Source organism: Merops nubicus, unplaced genomic scaffold (genome assembly GCF_000691845.1).
Source record: "Merops nubicus isolate BGI_N331 unplaced genomic scaffold, ASM69184v1 scaffold23269, whole genome shotgun sequence".
In the NCBI taxonomy this organism is placed as follows: domain Eukaryota; kingdom Metazoa; phylum Chordata; class Aves; order Coraciiformes; family Meropidae; genus Merops; species Merops nubicus.
In genome coordinates this window covers 8,350-24,371 of record NW_008633361.1, presented here as the reverse complement: position 1 = coordinate 24,371, position 16,022 = coordinate 8,350, and the positions used below count along the sequence as shown (strand labels likewise).

General features: G+C 42.3%; 1 protein-coding gene across 1 annotated transcript in view; it reads left to right on the top strand.

Moving 5' to 3' along the window:
* Positions 1-409: 409 nt before the first annotated feature.
* The window catches only part of AIDA (axin interactor, dorsalization associated), a gene marked incomplete at its 5' end in the record, with an annotated part of 23,954 nt that continues 8,341 nt past the window's right edge, over positions 410-16,022 (top strand). The window contains 6 exons of the mRNA XM_008948242.1: positions 410-501; positions 1,361-1,430; positions 7,766-7,819; positions 9,991-10,045; positions 14,677-14,740; positions 15,187-15,293. Of these exons, the coding sequence (XP_008946490.1) occupies positions 410-501; positions 1,361-1,430; positions 7,766-7,819; positions 9,991-10,045; positions 14,677-14,740; positions 15,187-15,293 (442 nt within the window). The remainder of the gene's footprint in view (positions 502-1,360; positions 1,431-7,765; positions 7,820-9,990; positions 10,046-14,676; positions 14,741-15,186; positions 15,294-16,022) is intronic.

Below are 16,022 nucleotides of genomic sequence, written 5' to 3'. Positions count from 1 at the left end.
ACGATTATTTGCCTCCTGTGTCCAGGGGGGACCTACATCTGCTGAGGTCTTTATGTTACTCCTGCAAGTGCAGGAAGCTTGCGGCAAAGATCAGCCCTTGTTCATTCAGGTGGTTACTGCTGCAGGAGGAGCCCTCTGAGCTGTCAGCAGTGCCTCCCCTCTTGAATGTCCCCGTCTGTGGAACCTGCCCCCATCCAACTTTGAACAAGCTTTCAGTGGGATGCCAGATGCTTTTATTTGGATTAGGGTGTTTTTTTTGTATTAGTGACAAATGGAAAGAGGGTTGTGTAACTGATGCTTGCAGAAATATTAATGCTGTGATGTTGCCTGTTATTTTTAGGAAGAGCAAAGAAGTAATTGAGTTCTGATTTTTGTTTCTGACACATGCTTTAACGGTATTCTCTTTTAGTGTATTTGGTGCATTTTAGACCCCCTCAAAAAGCAGGCTAGTCCCCCCTGCAGCTGTGGTGAGAAGCTGAATCCCTGTAACAACGCAAACTCGTGAGGTTCCAGATGGAAACGTGTTGTGATGCCCAGAGGACTGCTGCTGTCCCTGGGTTTCCCCTCAGCCCCCTGTCCCACCTCCCCCTCCGCTTTTGTTTTCTGGATTTTTTTTTTTTTTTAGATTATTTACAGGGAATGGCAACAATTGCCCAGAGGTTTTGCTTGTTTAATATTCTCCTTCCTCCAGGGGCGGAAACTGTAACTCTTCCCATAGCTTCCCTCTCCAGCTTCCTTTCGCTTTCTGGAGCTGTTTGCTATTCCTTTCCAAACCCCTTGGTACTCCTGTCTCCGTGGTGACACGGGGTGGGGTCTCTGCTCCACATGGGATGCTGACAGGCACAAATGTGAGCCGATCCACCCCACAGCCTGGGCCGAGCTGTCCTGTGACTAGTTCCAGCAGCTTGTGGCCACTGGAGAGGCTATTGCCCAGGGTACCCACTCCCATGCCTGCTGGCTATCCATTTTGGCTCAGACTCTCCCCAAGAAACATGGGTGGGCTCGTACCACAGTGGGTCTTCTCAGGGGGGTGGTTTGTTGTTAGAAAGTAAGGAGATGGGCAGAGGAGAAAGCTGAGTGCTTATAAAAGGGGACATTGTCTAGAAGGACCTTCTTACCTATTCTCTTTTTATGGCACATTACATATGTAGTGTTTCTTGGCAAAGGTAGTTGCAGACTTTGTCCATCTTCTGTTTTTTTTTAGGTATGGCCTACCATGGTTATAGAAATCTTTGTTAAAAAATTAAAACTATTTGGAGCAGTAGTCCAGGGACCTTTTGGCTGGTGGTTTTTGGGAGAACTGGAGGGGTTGTTTCTGTGTTGTGTTGACACTCGACAGCTTTCTTTCCCCTCTGTCCAGATTAGCAAGGCATCTACAAAAAGAGGCGCAGTCTCAGCACAACAATTCGGAGTTCACAGAAGATCAGAAGGTGAGTGTTGCCATTTGCTCAGTTGAGAAACTTGACTCATAGGTGCCAGTGTGTGTTATGCTGCTTTTTCATCTCGCAGACCAAAGCCTTACGAGACCTTTCCCCGCTCAGTGTGTGCAGACAGAAACAGGGCCCGGCATGGCTAACACATTGGCTGTCACTAGAAGTGACAGATGCTTTGCTGTGTAATATCGAATGTCATGGATGCTGGCCAGAGTCCTTCACAACCTGGGTGTTTCTTTTTCTGGGTGACCTTTTGGTAACTTCCTTATACAGCATTAGCACAATTTATGTTGTGAAGTCTGAAGACAAAATGTCTTGAACTGCAGACATCAAGGGTGTGTGGGGAGGATGTTAGCTTAACATGTAACACCTGACTGGGGAGAGTCCTGGCAGAATATTCCCCAGTAGTCTTACAATGTTATTTGTTTATAGTGTTTCAAAATATTGAAATTACTTTATTCCTTCCTCCCTCCCCTCAGTTGAAAAGGCTGTTTCTTGTCTCAGCATCGTATTCATGCAGTTCTGTGGCAGAGATTTAAGAGGAAAATGCTAGCTGACATCTCATACACTCAAGCATTTTCAGCAAAATAAAATCTTTTGAGATAGGAGGCCTTGCTAGATTTTCATGTCTTTAGTGTAAAGGTGTGTTTTTCTCAGCAATACCAAATTAGAGAACTCCTGTATTTCTAGATTTCCAGGTCATAAGTTCACTTGTTTGAGCAATAGTGTTGCCTTAAAGTTTGCATTTGCTGGCCGAGAATCTCACCTGTGGTAACAGGGGGCTAGAGTAGTGGGGTCTGTGTTTGGAAATGTTGGACCTGAACACAGGTCTTTGCTACAGAAGCTGGAGATGAACTTGGGGTGTGTATTGCCTCATTACAAAGAAATACACCTTTTTAGAGGGCCTGGCAGAGGTTTGTAACTGTTTCCTCAGTATGTACCAGTAAGAAAAGCAACAAACTTGTCTTCCACATTCTGTTTACCTCTGCAAAGAAGAAGATAAGGCTCATGATAGTCTTAAATTGAATCATAATTTTGGAGAAGGATTTGGCCCACCTTTCCTGAACTGAAGGCTTGGGAGCCTTGTTAATGTTGGACAGCTGTTTACTCTCTGATTGCTTCTGCTCTGGATCCCTTGCTGGTAGCTTTCTCCACCATTCTCAGCTATAGTTGTCCTTACTGCTGTGGATGGTTTTGAGAACACAGTTACCTCATGAAGGCAAAGCTGTTAACCTCACTTCTGGAGGCATCATCTCCTGTGAGGATGGGAACCAGAACCACACAGGGCTTTGCTTCCAGATGCTCTCTGAATCTTGTGGAAAGGACCTTGGCCCAGACTGTGGAAGTGAGTGAGGTCAGCCGTGAGGGGAGGCCTGTGGAGCTCAGGAAGCAGAGATAACTGACCTCAGATGTTAAGTGCACAACCGCCATCGTGTCTTAAGGCTGTAGTCTTCTGAGAAGAAAAAATACAGAGTGGCTGTTTTGAATTCTTGCAGATTTTGGTTTCTGAAGCTGATAAAACTTACAAAAGAGGTTGACATTTATGACCACTTGTGTGGTTTTGCAGATCAGAAGCTGAAACGTTGGGCCTGGTGGTGCCTATGGAATTAGCCCTGTACACAGCCAAATATCCCTGGCATTTTGTTGCGGGAACGTCCTCTTTCCTTCCTCTACCAGGAGCAATGTCAATCACAAGAAGAATAAGAGTCTTCTTGCTCTTGTTTTGAGAGAAGCACTTAAAACTCTGTGTAGCAGAATCTTTTAGCGTGATGTTAAACCCTTTGCTGTTCTGATCTCCTGTTCCCGCAGGAGCGCAGCCAGTATCGCCTAGGGATGATGACCAGTTACTGTCATCACTAGTATCACTCCCTTGGCCCGTCTGAATAGAGTTTAAGCAAGCTTCTGGGTTTTCAGACAGTTTGTTAGAAGTTTATCTTCTCTCTCACCACCCTTCCAAAAATCTACATACCAAACCAGCTACTTTTTGCTCAACTAAGTTCCTGCCAGTGCATCCACCAGCACACTATTTCCTTCTGGTTCCAGAAATCTTTCCCTAATACCTTGTCTTTCTGAGGGCTGCAGGGAAAGGACAAGGTTAAAATCCTCAACCCCATCTTTCTGTGTAAACTTTTACCATGTTTGGGTTTATTTCAGGCATCACAGGTGGTGGTACAGTGCAGACATGGCCATACCATTATTGATGGTGTGTTGCTTGCTAGTGTAATCATACAATCTGTTAATCCAGCAGCACTTGGCAGATACCACCAGCTTCTCTCCTAGGCATACGGTGAGCCACTTATCGTTTACCTTATAGTAAATGTTTATGGTAAGAATTGAGGCTTTTCAGTATTCTAAGTTTTGCTCTTGATCTGAAGAGTCAGTTGCATCTACTGCTGGGCATAATTCTGGAGTTTTAGTCCTTTGGGAAGGCTTTGTCTTGACTTGGATCATTGATGGTGCTAGAATCTTCAGTAGTGATTGTGAATTTTCTTTAAGAATTTCTCTGCAGATAAATACTGTAAACAAGAAATGGTTGTGTTTAAGTCTAGTTACCCTGCAACAGCTTTAAAGAGGCTGTGCAACAATTTCGTCACCTAGAAGCTGCGTCTATGGAATATTAACAGATATGGTTAGTGGTGGATTCCCCTCAGCTTTAACATCTGCATCCCACTGTTCTTTATTTTGCCTTCATTCGTTAAAAAAATCCCATCTTCATTCATGATCTGCCACTGTATTTTGCTACATGAATTGTTCCAGTTTGGTTTGGCCACAGTTGTCAGCTTGCCTCCAGCTATAGTTACTCTTGCCCAGTTCTCTGTGCAATAAATGTGACCTTTAAAGCCCTTTTGTGACCACAGTTGTTGCTTCTCGTGTAATTGGTTTTGTTCTAGGCTGAGTTTTCTTCAGTATTAGAAGATGGAGCTTTTTTATGCAGCAGTAACTTGCTGAAATAAGCACGCTGTTGAACAGTCTGAGCATGATTCATTAAACTACTGGTCTCCTAACAGCCTAGACTTCTCTTTAAAGCCAAGCTCTGCTCTGGCTCTGTATTTATGCAAACATCTTTGACTGCATTACAGTTAGCACAGTCATTACTCACACAACTGCGCTGGAGAAACCCTGACTACGAGATCAACTGACATTTTTCCCGTCCTAATGACGAGCTTACATAAAACTGAATCTTAATTATTTTCAACTAGCCAAGTTAATTATGACTTCGGTCTTTCTAATGAGACGCAGAATGTTTTCCCTGCTGCCAAAAGGAGCCTTTGCATGAGATAGTTGCAGCTGAAAATGATAGCAGAGTTTAGCTGCGTTTTTAACTTTTCGGTTGGGTGTGGTCCCTTAAAAAAATAGTTATGAATAATGCCTGCTGGGACCTTGCCATATTTCAGTAGATTCCATATAAAACCTATTCTTTACTATTTTAAGACTCCCAAACTCTCTTCAATTAATCTGTTTCTGGAGCTATTACTACCCTTCAGCCCCCAGGAGCCGGAGGACACATATATTCTAATGCTTTTTTTTTTCCCTGTTAGGAGGTACCTAGTTCAGGCAGTTTTAAGAACACACAGTTAGCAGTCTGCAGAATTCAGGGGTGTTGTTGAGCTTACCAGTGGATTGGCAAAGGAGATGGGGGTCCAGCAGTGCTCTTTGAGACCTCGTTTACAGCATGGGCTTAATGCTCTGAATGTGAAACCCGGAGGGGAGTGGCCACGTGGAAGTCTGTTCCTAGGCTCTGATTCCGTGGTGGGGCACAGGGGCTGTGTGCTGGCACCCTGTGAGCTTGTAGCCCTCTTTCTGTGGTGCAGTCAGAGGAGTCTGGGTCTCACACAGAATGGGCATACTCTTCACTCAGCAGTCAACACCCAAACCATCAAAACAGCTGGGTTTTTGCAAACGTTAGAGCTGTAGTCAAACCTCAGAGGTTTCCCCTCCCTTCCCTAGAGAACCTCTGAATTCCTTTCTTTTACCCATTACTTCACACCTTCCTCTTTAAGATCCTACCTTTGTGACTGTATCTTTCCAGTTGTTCTCAAATATAAAAAGGAATTCCTTTTGTTGCACTGCATCTGATTAGGTGGGTGTAGTGCATTCTCACCCTAGGGACTGAGAATCTGCTTCTGTAGTACTACCTGGTGTCCTCCCATACAGCCTGAAGGTACATGTAAATCCACAACACCCGTGTGTGGAGTGTTGGTCTGAAAGTGGCAAAAATTAATCCAGCACTGTACACACCTTCCTTTTTAAAAAAAAACCTGTGCTTTGCTATGCTGGAGATCCAGCTATGGGTCTCTGTTATGTGGCAGAATTTCTTTCAGAGAGGTAGAAGTTTGTTGACAACCTAGACTGCAAAGTGAACATCCACAGGAATGGGGCTGTAACGTTTTTACTCTGCCATTTTACACACGAGCATAGTCACATTGCTCTATATTAAAATTCCCAAACAGCTCACTGCTGCACGTGCTGCATCCTGGGCTGAGAAGAAAACAATGTGTGTCCTGTGTTAGTAGGCATCACTCACTACTTTTCTGGAAGGTGATGAAAAGAATTTAACTTTTTATATTATCTCCATACAATGGACGGGAATATAAACTATGAGACTGTAAAGTCTGGGCTAATGCCCTGTTGTAAAAGAGTGTTTAAAAGGAGAGGAAATACTAGCTGGGGAGAAATGGCTTTGAAAGCTTTGATGAGTCTGTGGTGGCAGATGAAAATCGTGTATCTGAGGCTTTTACGCACTCCAGCTGTTGGCTCTGCCCTTGAGGTGCTGATGTCTGATCTGCTTATGGTTCAGCTCCTGAACTCTTTCAACTTTCAGCGTGCTGTAAGGTGAACTGAAACTGGAGCCACTCTAGCTTTGTGCCCAGACTGTTGAAACTGGTGGTGGCCCAGGAGCTGACTGAGAAGCAGTTCTGACATCCTTTGGCAGGAGAGTCAGGGCAGAGGACTGGGGGAGGTAGCTGTGGAAGCATGCCTAGTTTTTATCTGCTGCTACAAACCTTTTGGAGCCTTAAAATGTAACCCTCCTTTAAAGGGAAGCTTTAGCTTTTGGCTGACACTACATAACTTGCCAGATGCCCCTACTCTTGAATTTCTTTGATGCTAGAGTTGTGCTTTAGGAAGTGTTTTCCTCCCCTTGCATCCAGCTTGAGGGGAGCTGTTTTTACACTGCCTGATTTAAAGGAAGAGAATGAGCTACATGTGCATATTTCGGCTTTAATCTTCCTTCTGGGGGGAAAACTGACTTTGAAAATAAACTACTTTTCTTTGTAGCTTCATTGTTACTGTTTTTTCTTGACCTATAAATGTTCCACAGAGCATTTTGAATTATATTTGGCTCTGATCTTTGCAGATAGTCTTAGTTTTTCTTGACTAAAACCTTTTAGTTAATGAATGAGCTAGTGATGGTCAGGTAAGGTAAAATATCGTGCTGTTGTGTCCACTTGATGTCAGTTATGGAAGTCTTAACTCCTCCTTCCAGCTGGTAGTAATAGAAGCAAATGTGACTGTTGTTGGAGCTTCTTATTTTGTGAGACTTAAAAGCCCAAGTAGAACTGTCTTCACAGTAAGACTGCTAGCAATGGGCTATTTTGAAGCCCTTCCCTCTCTTGGACATTTTTAACTGAAAATGAGAAATCACTTCACACTTTTGCTCAGCAATATTTTAGATAGCTGCCAAGTTTGAATCAAAGAATATATTTCATGCTTCACTCAGAGTTTAAATTATGTCTTCAAATTGCAAAACTGGAAAGTTAGAAAAATAATCTGCCTTTATGCTTCCTCTCCCACCAGAACCCACAAAAGTGGACTGGTTTTTCAGTGCTGAGATACTGGGCTACTAACTTCTGAGGGAGGCTGACTTGATCTGCTGAGATTGTAAGTCTGATTGAGGAACTGTAGGTATGACTCCTCAGAGGGTAAATTAGAACAAACTACTCAAATTCTTAGAAGGTAATCCACTAGTTGGTTTGGATTTTTTTTTCCTTTGTTCTTCCCTCTCACTTTGGAGCCGTTGAGTTTATAAACAATTCATGATATGGTTGGCATTATTACAGTTTCTGCTGAGCCAATGACCCGTATCTGGTGTTGAGCTGTGGGAGGGCAGTTAAGTGGCAGTTGTCTCTTGCACCTATTGCCCTTTCAGAAAATCTTGCTCATGTATAAAAAAAGCCTTTGATGCTGAATGATTTGGTACTGAATAATAGATCTGTAATCTTTGCAAGAAAAAGCAATTGTTTGTATTTATATTTGAAATAAATGTGAATATGGGAGAATACAGTTTCCACACTAAACTGAATAATTTTTTGGTTTATTTTTTTTTCTTTCAGAAAACGATAGCTAAAATTGCAACATGCTTGGAACTGAGAAGTGCAGCTTTACAGGTACAGCTTTTTTCCTATGTGACTTCATGCTTCAGTTACAGCTAACTGTAGAGTGTTTTAAAGCTAGTTTAGTGTCTTCATACATTGCCAAAACGTCTGAGAACAGTGAATGAACCCTTAAACTCTTGGACCTTTCAGGTTGTCAGCACGATGCCCTAAGTGGCTGCCTTAAAAACCTTTAAGTGCTGATACGATCATGTATTAGGATTTGTACAGCAATTTAGCCACAGGTTTTCTGCCTGTGGTTCTTTACTTCACTTTCCTCCTTCAGAACTGGTTAGTTTGTCTTCCTGACCTGTATGCAATGGTAAAAGGACCCTCAGAGTGACCCTTGCATTAATTTAGCTGCTTCACAAGTCATAATAAAGCTGGAGGAAGAATGTGTGTGTAGACTAGAAACTACTTTTGTAGCAGTCATGAAAACTGGTAGTGCTGTGGGCAAAGGTGTGAAAACAGCAACATAGAAGCTACACTTTGGGCTTTTTTTCTGGATTGAAAGTAGATATCATGGAAAGGAATTCTTTTTCTCTCAGCGCAATCTTATCCCCAAAACAAAAGGGAAGTGAAATATCCAAAAGAGTGTGGATGGAGGAGGGATCTTTCAAGTGAAGCAAAGTTTGGGTTAGTGGATTGCCTTTTCCAACACAGAATGGTGACAGGTGAATTGTGGATGAAGTAGATCACAGCAGCGCTGACGAGCAGTTCATGCTGCTGCAGAAGGTGCAGCAGCTCCGCTGTGCTGCCTTCAGTTGTCTGAGAGGCCAGGACACAGTGACAATTTAGGCAGCATGCTGGAGCTGGACTAATGAGGTGGGAGCTGACCAGTCTTGAGGCTGTGCAGCTTTTGAAGAATTATTTGGTTAGCTCTACCTGTCTTTCTACTTTGATCCAGCCTGGAGTGTTTAAACAGGGCTGCATTTGTTGTGAGTCACTGTGACTTTGTGACGAGGGCAGGCGTGTTCCACTGTGGGACAGCTTCACCGGTCAGGTCACGTCTCAAAGCAACCACAGAAGATTCAGCAATGTCAAGATTCAGCCTGCCAAACTGAAGAGATGATGTCTTGCAAGAGCAGCCTTCCTTGCTGTTGGTTCCTCAGCAGTAACTTTTGAAGGCTCGTTTTAAACCTTGTGTGAGCGTACTAGAACTTCTCATCCATCAGCTTCACTCTGGGGAGTATTTTACTTGCTGCAGTTCTGTTATGGTTTCTTAGCAGAGATTACAGCAGTTAGTGAGTGTGGTCATCTTTTCCCATTCTTCTAACAGTATGGGTATAGTTGCTTTACTGTCCTCTAGTCTTGCTGAAAGTTCTTGTTGACACTTGGACAAAATTAAATAAAAAAAACCAAAACATCAGGCCTTAAGGAAATGTTGAGAACAGTGAGTAACTGTTAGAGATGCCAAGGGTGCAATGAGTCAATAGCTAAGACCTGATCATCTGCCTAAAGGAGGATGTCCAGTGTCAATCAATTTATTTATACCACTTTTCTGATGTCAACTCTGCCACTTGTCACCTTGGAATAGGTGAGTTCAGCTTATCAAACTTGCTGAACTACCTGAGAACAAAAGATTAAAAACTTTTCTGTTAAGTCAAATAGGCTTACTGAGGAGCAGATGTGCTACAGACAGATGAGGAAACTATTGTGAGAGTTGGAGAAGGGAGAGATGGGAATCCCTCTTCCATCTGTATGAGCTCTTAGCTGAGTGTTTTATCAAGCTCATCCTGTACACTGTAATTTCTGTCAGTCTGCCAATGCTGGACTTGTGTCTTGAACTGTGAATTCTCCTGTTGGAGCATCACTTTGGAGTGCAATCTTACAGCTGATCTTGCTTCAGAACAATTTAATTGGGGAAGAATTAAAACAAGTCCCTGTGTCTTAACGCTCCTGTGTGCAGTAAATATGAAAGAGCAGTTAGCTGCTTTAAAAATATTTATCTTGCATTACAGTTGGAACATGAGATAAGTTTGTTCTCAATAAATAATGTACTTTTTGCCTCACCTGTGAACCTAGCCTCTGCTGGCGGGGTGTTTAGGATGTAGCTTTGAAGTAACCTAGTACACTTGAAGAAAAGAAGCGCCTTGCATGCTTATTCTAAGATATGGTATTCTAAGATACAAGCTCTGAGAGGAAGGTGCATACTGAGGTCTAACTCTTTCTTTGTAATGTCCTAGTCCACCCAATCACAGGATGAATTTAAGCTTGAGGATCTGAAGAAGTTGGAACCAAGTAAGTAGTATCTGTATTTTAAGTGAAGTGACATTTATCATTACAGTGGAAAATATGACAAGCAGAATGAGTACTGAGTGAACCACAATGTGGTTTGACAGTCATGCTGAGTTTAGGTGGTTCTTCCAAATATCTGTTACCACATAGACAAAACTTGGTCTGTATTAAGGAATGTAACATGGGTAACTTCGAAGTATAGTAGTCCTAATGTGTCAGATGTATTCATCTTATTTTCAAGTAAGTAATTCTTTGGGTGCTGCTAGTTTTTGCACAAAATAGTAATTTAAATTATCAGTAGTATAGTATATATCTGGAAAATTTACCTGCACATTTCTTATTTGAACTGAATTTCAGTACATTTTGGTCTTCCTCCTTGCAGCACGAAATGTACTTTTTTCTTCTGAAAATGTTTAACTTGTGCAGGTGGTAGCCAGTCACCTGTCGTCTGCCACTGCAGTGCTACCAGACTAACAAAGTTAAGAGTCGAAGTGAGGATGTGAGTCATTCTTTGAAGGGTTTTGTGTAATGTTGTTTTTTCCCAACTGCTCCCGGGTCAGATCTTCATATGTCAAACCAGAAATAACTTTTTCATGTAGGAAGTATCTATTTATCTGCTACATTTTCCTTCCCATAACACCAGCTGCTTTATTCTCAAACAATCCTTATGATCACATCTTCTACACCTAGGCACTGTTGTGATGAATGCTAGCATTCTGCAGAGACATGGAAGAGCTTCTTTCATGCTGGCAAAAACTGGTTTTATTTGCTTCTGTCACAGTTGTATCACTAAGAGGGATGCTGGGTTAAACTTTTGATGGGCAGGTGAGTGTTTCCACTTCAGGAATAAGCTGAGCTTCTCTGCACTCCCTTTCTCTTAAGTAACTGTCACAGGGAAGCTTGTCAAGAAGCAGGACATCGAATTGAGCTTCCTAATGTCTCTGTCAGAATATAGAGTCCAAATGCTTTTAAGCTGTTCCCTGGAAATGGAAAGTGAAGGTACAGTAGAAGGCTGCTAGGTCTGTGAATACTCTAACTTGGGAAAGGGTTTAACTGTGTATAATCTGGAAGTATTAGGTCTTTCTCAGTCTGCATATTACTGGTCTCTGCATCCTCTAATTTGGGATTATTTTCTATAGCTACCTTTGCTCTTTCTAGAAAGTATTTAAAATGTCATCCTTTAGTGACTAGATTTTAGACTCCATTGTGCAAATGCCCTGTGAGTGACTGAATGATGGAAGAGGGAGAGGAATCACGTTTTAAATGATGAGTGTTCTACAAATTGAAAGAAGCGACTACTAAAGGGTTTAGTCAGAATTTACATTCTGCCAACAGGCATAAATCTTCCCTTGAAATGCCTCCTTTGCTTAGAAGTCAGAATTTCACTTAAAGTGCAACAGTCCTGCTGCTTATCTTGCCCTCCATTAAAGAACAGATTTTTAGCTGTCAAAAAAACTGTTCAACAGTGTGAAGTGCATTCAGCCCATGCCTCATACAACAAGCAGCTGTATTAGAACTGAGGAAGAGTGTGTGGCCATCAGTTTTTAAAGACACCGAGTTATTTTCCTTGGAGGAGAGCGGGTGCTTCTACAACAACAATTGAACATTGATGTTCTTAGCGCTGCTGTCAGACTTGGATTGTTCTGGCCTCTTCCTCTCTGAATTGTGCCTTTGTTTTGTGGTTTTTAAGTATATCTTGAACAGAGTAAATCTTACTCGGGCCAACACCAGTCTTTTCATAAAATACACTGTGAAGTGTTCTAAGCCATGTGTGTCAATTTGCTCTTGTGTTCCACCAGAAAAAGCTAAAAAAAAATCTGGGCTGGCAATGCAAATAAGCAATTCCTTTGTTAGCTCAAGCCTTTCTGTTAGGGTGGAACAAAACCAGCTATTCACACAATTTGGCTTGTTTTAATTACTTTTGTGCCTGAAGCTGTCAAAATGGCTGAGAAATTTGGTTTGGGTGTTGTTATAAGAACCAGGGCCCTCACATTTAGCCCCCCCTTTTTTTTTTTTAAATCTTGTGTTGTCAATTTCTTAACTTTTCCTACTTAAGCTCCATTTCGTGCTGCTTGGAAAGTGGAGCAGTTGGCTATTTTTCTTTGTTTGTAGGATTTGTCGCTGAATCTTTTGTGCTAGAATAATGCTACAGGAGGGTCCATACATACAAATAGTTGTTTTGAGACTACACTGTGTGAAATCATGGCTAGCACACTGGACTTCACAAATCCTTTCCTTGTGAAAGCTTACCCCACCCCAGTGTGACAGTACAGATTACAAATGGATAGGCTGGGACATCCCGTGGGCCCCTGTGTGTGATAAGCAACTAGTTTCAAACTGAGTGTATATGTATGATAAGAGAAGTAGGTACTTGGTTGTACTGGGGAGCCTAGTATCTGAATTATTTTGTGTAGTTTATTTTTTTAAAATTAAATCCATATCATAGGCTGTCACTGAAAATCTGCATGGACAGTGGTCTTCTCCAACCTAGTGTGCACTGGTCTTGTGGCTCATGTTGGTAATTTCTTTTGAAACTTTTCAAGAGAGAGCCAGCTGCTGATCAAATTAATGTGATATAGTCCAACATCACAAAAGAAAAGGCAACTTCTGCACGAGAGCCTGCAGAACAGTACTTTAAAAAGTTTGGGGGTTTTTGTTTGTTTGTTTGTTTGTTTGTTTTAAAGTAACATAAGTGGAGGCCAGGATGCTGGGATCTGCCCATTAGTTACACAAGTGGAGAATGTTCTGTGAATCATGTTCTCAGTTGCATGTCAGAGGGGAAGTGCTCTTTCTCCCAGAGGCAATGGGTGTTCTTAAAAACAAAACCTAAAAAGTTCTCTTAAAGGTTGGGTGCCTTATGCAGTATAGCAAGGGAGATTCCTTTTCGTTGTAACCTAACGTTTGGGGTTTTTTTTCTGTGATCTGGTTAATTTACTTTAAAGCAACTGAAATTTGTACTTTTGATAGATGTAAAGAGGATTTTCCTCAAAAGATGATTGTTGCATTGCTGGTTTATTGTTTTGCTTTTTCTTAGTGACTTTGAATAAATATTTCACCAGGCTGAGTGCTTAAGATCCACTTCTTATCCTGATGATGTTTAAAGGAGCACTTTAGTAAATCACTGTATGACAACTTTGCAAAATTATTTGCTATTCCTGATGAGACAGAGTTGAAGCCTTTTAAAAATTCCATGCACAGCTTCCGGTGGCAAAAGGCCAGAGATTCTGGATGGTGTTTCCAGAAGTGTTTCTGAGCTAAACACTGAACATCACCTTTGTTACCAGCACCACCAGGATGTCTGGAAGCAGTGCACTTCTGTGGGCAGGGCTCCTACCACGGCCAGTGAGCGTGGCTGCTCTGCCCTCAGCCAGCATCCAGATTTTAAGTGCCATAAAACTGTTTGCCTTTTTCCTGTGCTCTTATCAGTGGAGTATTTTATGCCCTCTAGTGAGAGAAACTGGTTACTGGGAAAAGGGAGGAATTTAGAGTTTAGCCTTTGGAAGATGGGAGAACTACTGTAATTTCTATGTCTTCTGTATAATGTGCCTATGATCTGCAAGAGGTCTTGCTTTACTGAGATTTTTCTGCCTGGGGCAGTTTCACTTTCTGTCCCTGGTAGGATGTAGCTCTCCAAGAGCTGGGGAATTCTGAGAGTGATAAAAGTCCCCTTATTTTCTTGAATGTCAGCTGTGCTGGAAGGTGATTGTCTGCTATTGGTCAGCTGCTTTTGTGTTGGGAAGTGGCTGTCATTCTTCACCACCATGTTGAGGTTGGTGTTACTTATCTCTCAGAGCAGAAGTCCTTGGAGACAGAGAGATTTGACATCAGCTTTGTCTGCCACATCTCTGACCAAGGGCAACTCAAACTCTGTGCATTTATGCATGGTGTCCAGCTGGAATCAGGCAGTACCTAACTTCTCAGGTGGCAGCACAGGAATCAGGAAAAAAAATCAGAATGAGCAAAGACTGAAAAGACTTTGAGTTCTTTATAGATTCCCTGAGGGATTCCTTATTCATTGTAGCATTCAGATTGTGTCTGGTGAGTTGATGATGGAGCCCACGCTGAGTGATGTGAGTATGCAGGCAGAGAGGGAAGCTCTCCTACACTGTCTGAATGGAGGTGTGCAGAGGCAGAGGGGGCCTGGCAGGGGTTCCTGAAGCAGAACTGGTGTTTGAGTACTTGTGGGTGTTTGTGTCATCTTAACGTCATTTTAAGACAGTTTGTTCTCATTTGGTAGCCCTAAGGGGAGCTTTCCCCTGCTCTGAGGGGCCTTATTGCAAAGTGAGGCTCAGTGAGAGGACTCATTTGTTCCGCCTCCTCTCTCCTGACCCAGTCTGGGATACTCAGTGTCTGATAGGAGAGTGCCTCCCCCTGCAGGCTTTCTCTTCTAAAGTTTTAGGCCCTTTAGACATCATAAAATGTTTATTTTTCTCACATGCGTTTGGAAGTCTTACTGATGGCTAAAATACTGGAGAAAGAGCCTAGAGTTTGGTGTGATCTGATTATTTTAAAAATGTTATTATTATTTGTGTGTGTGGTGGTGCTGTGAGAATAGACAGAGCTGTGCAAAACAGTAGAATGAATGCTTATTTATAGGTATGGATTCTTATTTTTTTTTTTTCCTCTCTCTGCAGTCTTAAAGAATATCCTCACTTACAATAAGGAGTTCCCCTTTGATGTTCAGCCTGTCCCACTCAGGTGAGAGAGAACTGGGTCACTTCACACACAGACACATATCTGAAAGGGACTGTGGCCTGGGACTGGTGTACATCTGAAACTGGAATTTCTAGAGCCACCTACTTGCTGTACTGCTTTGGGTAAACTGATCAATAAAAGAACTTTTGAATTCTGTTTGTCTAGGTACCATTAAACATCAAGCCCATGCTTTTGGTAAAATCAGGACTTGGTATATCCCTGCATCTCTCTGAAATTGCCAGTATTGTCTCTTGTTTTTAGACTCTGTGCTTTCTACTGGGCTGAGCTCCTGCAATCTCTTGTCAGAGTCTATAGGTACAGGTAGCAGTTAATATGAAGTGTGAAATGACATTAAAACATGTTGCCCCTGCTTTATACTGGATGCTGATGTGTGAGTTGAAAGCCAGATGATGAATGATCTTTGGTCTCATTCTTCTTGTGTTCTACAGGAAGATTTTAGCACCTGGAGAAGAGGAACACTTGGAGTTTGAGGAGGATGATGAGGAAGGAGGAGCAGGAGCAGGGTCTCCAGACTCTTTTCCTGTTAGAGTTCCAGGTAGGGGCACTAGCCTTGCCACACCAGCCTCTGTAGCATGTGTAAGTTCTGTCTCTGAGAAGCCCCTTTCTCCACTTGTGATTCAAAAAGTTTGGCTGAGGAGCAACAGGCTAATGCAAACTCTAATGCTGTGTTGGAGGACCACAAAGGTGGGCATTGGATGTTTTTTTTCTTAGCAAACAATATCCTGTTGCAAAACAGTTGTATGGATGACCTGTGAGGGTGGTACCATCTACCTCAGATAATTAGCTTTTATTCCTTGTTCAAACTCAGTGTTTTCATTCCATGCACTGTAGTACATAACTGTACTACATGACATGTTTCAAACACCTTCAAATGTAAGTTGTGGCAACCTTTCTCCTGCAAGGAGCATCACACCCTGCTAGAGATGTGAGAAGCTGTTGCTGGGTATTTTTGTGTTGCATCATCTGTTGAGATAATGGCTCAGAGTAAAGCCAAGCTCTGAGAGGATTAAGAGGGAGTCACTTTGGGTTTGGTAGCCTAAGTCTTTGCCTATGTGAAAGCACTTGTAGAACTGGATGACCCTAAAGATTCTAGAGAAGGTCCTCCTGTAACTTCAACTTTGACAATGAACCAGGTGAAGGAGTAGGTTGTTCCAACAGAGGTTCTTTTGGTTCCTGGAGTAGTTTCTTTGCAGAAGAAACAAGTTTCTAGTTTCAGAGCATGTGGGCAAACTTTATGTCTTGGGAAGGAGCTAACGAGTAGGGA